Below are 8140 nucleotides of genomic sequence, written 5' to 3'. Positions count from 1 at the left end.
GATGAACAAATCTGTTCCAAAAAGTACTATTTGAACCAAGAAATAACACAGTTAGGCATGCATATGCAAAGGTTTTTCCATTACTACAGGTGTTTCACAAAACCAGAGCCCAGTGCTTAGTCTGGAAGCTCGATCACTGACAGTTGTAGAGATGAAAGCTGTGACAGTTATTAAAAAAATCTGGAAAAAGTAGGACTTTAGTCCAGATACACTTATTACCCAGTCATAGAGCCATGTATCGAAAAGCAAAGCACTAAAAGAATAAATACCATAACCATCTCTGTAGAAAACATGAACTAGTACCTAAATGCAACAGCAAGGATTGGTAAAACAAGAAAACCTTGCTAAAGAATCTTATTTTGTAAGAGGAAATCAAAAACATTTCTTCCAGAAATAGATTAAGTTTGGATTCAGGATTTTCTCAGCAGTCAATCTCCATTTTAGAGAAATAAGGCAGTAAAAGGCTTATCTAGCATTTGGAGTCAACTCTACATGAGGGCATGCACCTCAGCTTGAGAAGAAAGGGCTTCAGGTTAAAAACACCACAGGAAGCAGGGTTACTGCAGGTTAAAAACACCACAGGAAGCAGGGTTACTGCAGCTTGGCAAGTATTCTTTGTGGCACAATGGAAAATCTCTTCCATTCCTGAATCACTACAACACTTACAGAAGATGATTAATTACTCAAGCAGTAATTAATCAATTTCTTATTTCCCTGAAACAAGTTTCAGAATTGAGCACTAGGTGAAGAGTCAGGTAGTTTGGTAGAGGTTTGTAGTGTGGAAAGTCACCTCAAGAGTATTTCTGTCCTACATGTGGAGACAATACTGGTCATCACAGCAGAAGCAAAGGAGAAGTGAGCATTAGTAAAACTTAAGAGATTAGGTAGTGAATTTAGTTACACTACTGTTATTTAATTTAATAATCACTGTAACAACAGAGAGAACAGTTGCAACAGTCAGCTGTTGTCCCTCGAGTCCTGAAACACAATTATTAAAGGAATAATGGAAATGGATTGTATTTGTTACATCTAAATAGTGCAGTTGTGTTGTTCTAACTCTCTCTTGTAAAAGACGATTGAGGGACTAAATAGCAAAACTCCTGACCCAATTTTTAGGAGGAATGAAGCTCATCCTAGAGTCCTGTTCAGAAGGCTTGCCTACAATCACACATTACTCCAGCAAGTAGCTTGACAGTACTCCATGCACTCAAACTCTAGCTTCACAGAACAGTTACTACACATAGCCCTCAAGTAATAAGTCCTTATACACACAAGCCCATTTTTCAGAGGTTGCTGCCAGTCCCCCAGAGAGAAGCTACAAAGAACTCCATACACACAGGCATTTTTATTTTAATAAATAAAGTTTTACAGGCTCAGGCTTTTTTTTTTTTTAAAATCACATATACAGAACAGAAAAATGCCTGACCAAGTAACATGAATTAAACTACTAACCCCAGGGAAGGAATGCATGCCCTCTGTAACACTGAAAACCTTAACTGAAAAGGGATTTCTCATCGGCAGCATAGTAATTTACTTCACAGATTAGATAATTTGAAAGAGATGTGGCCAAAGCAAAGATTTGAGTGACCCTAAATGGACCATTTGTCCTGATAGAGCCACAACAGTGCAAGGAAAGCCAAAAGCCCAAACACCTCCATTTTCTAGTGTCACTTCTGGTTGAATACATATATCTTCACATCCTTTAAGCAACACATTCTAACCACAAGTAGAAAGACTAAGCACAGCAGGTATGCAAAATTATTCCATTGAAGAACAGATATTGGATGACACGGTAATGTTATATTTCAAGATTTTTAAATTAGCAGATGCTTTTGCATCCCCTTCAGTATGGCAGTGGAACAGATCCCACCTTCTCTCATAGAGGTTTAGTCCAAAAACTTCCTGTTGGCATTAGCACCAAAGAGAGCCACTCTGATTTCTGGCATCATCTGTTGAGAAAGATGACATCAGTTATATGCAATAGGCAATAAAATTGCTCTACATCCCTCACTGCAGGCACTGTGTAATAGCTAGGCTAGGCTTCAAAATTAAGAAATCAATTAATTTGAGTTCTCTGAAGCCTTTATCTGATCACATATTGCCTGCTACTCTTAGAGACTTAAAAGACTGCTGGTACTGCAGCATAAGAAAGAGATGCCAGAGCTAGTTTTTTTTCCACTACAGTATAAGACTCACACAAAGTTTCTAGTACTCGAGCTGGCTTCAGTAATTCAAGTTAGCCTCAGCATTTCAACATCTTGCCTGCACTGCAGTCATAACAAGTCTTTCAGTATCATAATTTCTAGAGTTTTATGCTCATGCTTAATTCAAAAGGGATCATTCTGGGAAAAGTGATGTCTGTTGTAGAGAAGTACAAACAGCAGGCAATTTCCTTCTTTTCATTCAAAAATAACTTCTTACTTGTCACCCATGCTGAAATCTGAACCCACACGCTATTGTGAGTGTTAACACATTGGAAACACAGGGTTTTAATTACAAGACAAAACTAGTTAATTATATCTTGTTCACCTTGGCTGTTAGAGAAACTCACCTGCTGGGCTACAAGGTCCAGCCGACTTTCCAGGGTATTGGAAACCTTAATTTTACCATCACTGTTGTAGATTTCAACACCTCCAGAACTAGAAAGTGGAAAAAAACCAAACTTAATCTGTGAAATCCATGGTACATCTCAAAGTCAGAATGTGGTAGAGATAATACCCCAAATCACTGCTTATAGGCAAGTCAGATATGTAGGTAAGACTTTCATTTTTTTTTCAAAACAAACTTCTTCTGATCATATCTTAATAGGAGTCAGGAAAAAGTGATCCAGTGAGGCAGCAGTGCAAAGCATGTGTGGAGAGACCACAGCTACATACAAGGGTCATCATTAGCATGATCTAAATGCAAGTGGAGCTCTGAAAATTGCCACTTCAAAACAGCTTCAGACTCTGTATTAAGAGAGCTTTCAGATTTTGGGAAGTCAGGAAGAGTGATAAAAGTGCTGTTTGTGGACCAATATTGACTATCAGAATAGACAGCTTTGTGCCATGTTCTTTATTGCACTATATGGGAATAGAGCCTTGCAAACTCAACAGACATACACTCCTTAAAGTGATTATCCTGCAGCAGCTTATGACTCAATTTGCTTCACCTTGAGACAGAAAGCACGGCTACATACGTATTCTCTCTCTTAAAAGATCAATAGTGAAGTTGCTGTGTACAGTGATTCTCTATTTCAGTACTGTGAGTCAAGCTGGAGCTTGCACAAAACTTTTTTTTGACATTTTTGATTGAGATTGGATTTGTTTGGAGGAAACTGAGGGGTCTGTGCTTGATTAATACAAAGAAGTGTCACATTCCACTAGAACAGTAGCAGACACACTGTGGGGATATCCCATACATAATTTTCTGAGACTGTTCTAGTAGGAGCTATGGCTTGGAAAGTTGCATTAAGTTAGTGTTCTGCATAAAAGACTCCCATTTTCCTTACATATCCTCTGGCAGGAAGTTGTCTTGGTCAATATGAACATCCACATCCCTTTTTGTGGCATTTTTGTAGGTGGGAATGCTCTTCTGTACAGCAGTCTAGGATACAAGAGAAACCTCTAATTAGCATTGACAAATGCTGGTGCATCACTTGGGTTTGGTCACTTATTCATTTGCAGTAATAAAATGAAGGGATTGAGGCCCTTTTTTGATTTTTAATCAAGCAAATGCATTTCAGCACAGCTTCTGAGCCAAAGCAATTATTATTCTTAATACTCTAGCACTGTCTAAAGTTTCCTAGGCAATATCCAAGCAAGCAAATGATCCCCAGTTTGAAATGCAAACTTGTTCTCTTGCATTATATCTGCAGCAAAAGTGCAGCAAGCAAAGCTTGTTTTCATGTCACACAGATGGAATCTGAGCAGCAAATATTTGCAGTCAGGTCCCAGCTTTCAGGAGGAGGATGCTGTCATAACTATTCTAGGTGTCTTACCTTAACCATAGACAGATCCTGTTTCCTGCACCGAACAACTAATCTGGGCTCAAGCAGCTGGTAGAATCCCTGCAGAAGATAACCATTACAGTATCAGAAAATTAACATTTTGATTGTCTTAGAATTATTTAACCCCCAAGAAAGGAAAGGAGCTGATCAATTTGAAAACCAAAACCTGACAATATTAAGCTCTTTTACTTAGTTCTTTGTTTGCAAGTTCACCTCACAGACAGTCTGAGAGGACAGCACCAATATCTGGGGAAAATGTCCACAACTATGGATTTCTTTGTGTTTCTTTGTTAGCTTCAAGTTTGGAACTTAAGTGCAATTAAAAATATGTATCATAGGACCATGAACACGTATACATAACAATCACTGCTGTTTAAGTAGACAGAGCATGCTGCCAAGCTGACATTCTCCTGCGCAGCTCTTGGAGAAGACGTGCGGTAGTTTCAGGTGCCTGTTCTAATAATTCCTGCCTTGAATAGGTTTAGTTCCAGTTGGAAGGGACCTGCAACAATTATCTAGTCCAACTGTGAGTATTGATGAGTCACTGGATCAAATCTAATACACCAAGACAGATGTGGCCAGCTTGCAAGAGCGAGACAGGTTTGTTTGACATATGGCAATGCCAGACCTAAGCGTGACAAAGCCACAACACTGACTTGGAAGCACACCACGCTAGTAGGAAACACTGTTAAGAAAACTCTGCCATCAAACTGGGGACAGGAGAGCTCGTGGCTGGCTTCTGTAGTGAGAGTTTATAGGGAAAGGACCAATTCATACCAGAAGGTGGCACTAAGTGGTCACACAACTTGCCCTGACTTAGCTTACTGGAATTGTAGCAGTTTGTTTTTTGGGGCTAGAGTTTGGTATTCTAGGCAAGCAAAGGTTTGATTTCTGCTCTTTATGTCTGTCACTGCCATACTACAGTAAATGTGTCAAAGTCAGGACTTAGAAGTCTCAAATGAAGAAAGGATTTTAGAAGCAGGTAATTATTGACTTCTAGCTTTGGAGAAACACCTTTTGCCAAAGGTGCATTTGATCCAATTACTACAGAAGTTTAAAGTGTGCATCCTAAGTGTGCATTTACCATGTATGTGTGTGCATCTGCAATTATTCTTATAATGGAACTGCTGCCTTGTATACCAGGTTTTAAACCCCAAAATAAGCTGCAGCCTTATCTGTTTAGAAACCAAGACTGAACGATACAGCAGAAGTGATGTTTAAAACTCAAAGATCACCCAGCACCATTTGATCTAGACTCCAATAAAACTGTAACCTCCCATGGGTTATGTTTGAAGAAAGACACCCAGAAGGATAAGGCTGCAATCATCTATTTATTACAATTTCAATATTTACCTGTAGAACTAGTCCATCCAGCAGCATCTGGTACCTGGCAGTATCCTTCACCACCTTGGCAAGTCTCTGCTTGGCCTCATTCAGCAAATCCTACATTCAGAAGAAATCAGATCAGCAGAACCCATCTGTTTGGCATTTGGTTTCATGCCTACCAACTTTCTGTACTCCTATTATAGCTATCACACCCTGCCAACACGCAAACGTACACTCCAGCTGGTGTTCATCCAAGCTAGACCTTCATCTCTGTGCGTGGCACAACACCCTTTGCAAGCAGTTCCCTTCTCTGTGCCCCAATCTGAACCCATTACAACCTGATAAGAATTCCTTTTTCATGAAAAAGGGAGACCTCAGTAGTAAAAGGTTAGTATTGATAATATTCAGACAAACTAAATAATTTGTAAATCATCACCTAATGGAAACCAATGAACTTGTCCAAATAACTGCTTTTTTCAGCTTTGTGGCTGAGCAAAGAAATCTAACCTATCTTTATGAAATAATATTTAGCCTAGGTATTTTTTAAGTTGTAAGTAAATGCAAGTCAAAATTTCAAAGCTTATTTTTAACTTGAAGTAGCTGGTTTTGATTACCTTTGTTCAGCTAATCAGTTATCAAATGAGACCGAATTTTTAAGAAATGCCAGTCAATTCAAACACAGCTCCTAGAACTGAGCCATCCTAATTAATTCAGATAAAGAAATTATATGATTTGGTATAAACCTTTCTTTACTGTCCTGCCTCATAGTGTTTAAAAGAAGAGTACATGTTAACACAGTCAATACTAGGATATAAGACTGTCACAATTTAACGTCACGGTCAAATCTAGTTATACTGTCCACTCTAGAGTAACACAGCATCTCTGGAACTGCTCATCCCTCTTGTTCATGAAAGAGGCCAAAGATCTGATAAGGGAAGAAAGAGCTAGCAGCATGTGACTTTAAATGATTTAAAATGAGGAAGAGTGTTAGTATTACTCAGAAGCATGAGGTTGAGTCAGCTGATAAATGAGGAAGAGATTATCCAGCAGAGACTACCACAGTGGAGTTAACTCTTTAGCCACCCACCTTCCTCCTCTCTGCAAATATAATCTAAAGTTTGAAACTAGGTTTAAGGAATCAATCAGCTGGTGATTATCTTCTGCTAACTCCTCTTTTTCATAGTAGCATTAGCTTGAACATTATCCTTTTTTTTTTTGTATTTAACTTCTACAGGTCTCACAGCTTATCCAATAGCTCAACAGCACCATCTAGCAAAATAAGGAACACTCAAAACTGTTTCTGAGACAGGGTGAGAGATAACAGAAAACCTGCAAGCTGTATAATGAGCAGAATGAGAATGAACTACAGGTGGTGCAAGATAAACATAGTAAGCCTGAACTAAGACTAAACGTAGCCTGCTCTGAGAAATGATCACTCGCCCTACGTGTTAACACACAGACTGGTCACCTACTAGAACAAGAAGCAAAGCTTTTCAAAAACTAGGGGCCACTAAAGGAGACAGACAAACCTGGTTAGTAGTGTTTTAAGCCTACATACTTAAGCTATGCCAGCTTTAATGCATACATGTTGCTTCAGGCAAACAGAACTTCAACGTTCTACTAATCACGCAAGAGAGAGTTCCTGTTCTTTAAAGAAATAAGCTATTGTCCAAATGATGAGATACAACACTGCCTGCAATGTTCCTGGCAGAGAACTATTTTCTGAAAAGAGCAGGTAATAGAAACTGTGAAAACAAGCTAAAGCAGATTAGTGAAGCTGGATTAAATCCTTAGTGACTTTTCAGAGCAGCTGGGAAAGCCGTTTTTGTATGTTGAAGCAAACGTCTCTCAATCATGAATCACATTTTTCTTTAGAGAATGGTTAAGAACATTTCCTAACAGAAGGTAGAAATAAAACCTCTGTGTCTTTACTACAGAGATACTCACTGAAATAAGGTCATCCCTTGCCTTGAGGACCTTCAGTCTTGCTTGATTCATCAGGTTGGACATCTGACTGCAAGTTGCATGATAAAGTTGAATCAATCCATCAGACTTTGACAGAAGAACAACAACATTTAACTGTATACTTTACATTTAAAGATAACAATGTTCCAGCATTTACTAACAAATCCTGTTCACCTGTTTGCTTCTGAACTTGCACACATGTGCTTCAGTGAAGACCCACCAAAACTAAACCTGACATGAACATCTGTCCCAGAGTAACAGACCAGGGTAGAGTTCTAGACATTAAGTACACAAAGAATCACAGAATGTCAGGGATTGGAAGAGACCTCGAAAGATCATCCAGTCCAACCCCCTGCCAGAGCAGGAACCTAAATGAGATCACAAAATCCTTTCAGTATACTTACTAACAGTTATACTAGTGTAGCTCACCCTTGATAATTTCTCCACAGGAAATACTAGAAGCTTACAATTAGAACGGAATGGACTGGCTACAATTTGCCCATTTGCCAGGGAAAAAGAGTTTTGCATAAAATCAGCAATAAAATGAGAACTCAGGCTCCAAAGTCAACCATCTAACCTAGAGCAACTTACATTTTCTTTTGCTGTTCAATTTGTTTCTCCTTCTTTTCATAATACTCCATGATTTTCAGCCTCTGTGTCTGAACAAGGCGACCTTTCTCAATGTTGAATTCTTCTTCTGCCTACAGTAAAAATTAAATAACTGAAGTGGAAATTGATTCCATGGGCTGAAAAAAACAGAATCAAAATGAAACAGCCATGCTTTCAGAGAACATTCATAGATAAGCTAGGATGACAGAATTTATGGTTCCATATAAACAAAACATTTCAACCAGTACTCAA

At 38.7% G+C, this 8140-nt stretch overlaps 1 protein-coding gene across 1 annotated transcript in view; it reads right to left on the bottom strand.

The window, feature by feature from the left end:
- Positions 1 to 1326: 1326 nt before the first annotated feature.
- The window catches only part of ATP6V1E1 (ATPase H+ transporting V1 subunit E1), a gene marked incomplete at its 5' end in the record, with an annotated part of 8280 nt that continues 1466 nt past the window's right edge, over positions 1327 to 8140 (bottom strand). Inside the window, 7 exons of the mRNA XM_029086009.1 lie at positions 1327 to 1949; positions 2552 to 2639; positions 3491 to 3585; positions 3980 to 4048; positions 5342 to 5431; positions 7262 to 7328; positions 7871 to 7980. Of these exons, the coding sequence (XP_028941842.1) occupies positions 1887 to 1949; positions 2552 to 2639; positions 3491 to 3585; positions 3980 to 4048; positions 5342 to 5431; positions 7262 to 7328; positions 7871 to 7980 (582 nt within the window). The remainder of the gene's footprint in view (positions 1950 to 2551; positions 2640 to 3490; positions 3586 to 3979; positions 4049 to 5341; positions 5432 to 7261; positions 7329 to 7870; positions 7981 to 8140) is intronic.

The sequence above is a fragment of the Antrostomus carolinensis genome, unplaced genomic scaffold (genome assembly GCF_000700745.2).
Source record: "Antrostomus carolinensis isolate BGI_N321 unplaced genomic scaffold, ASM70074v2 scaffold18777, whole genome shotgun sequence".
NCBI lineage: Eukaryota > Metazoa > Chordata > Aves > Caprimulgiformes > Caprimulgidae > Antrostomus > Antrostomus carolinensis.
This window is presented reverse-complemented; position numbering and strand designations above follow the sequence as displayed.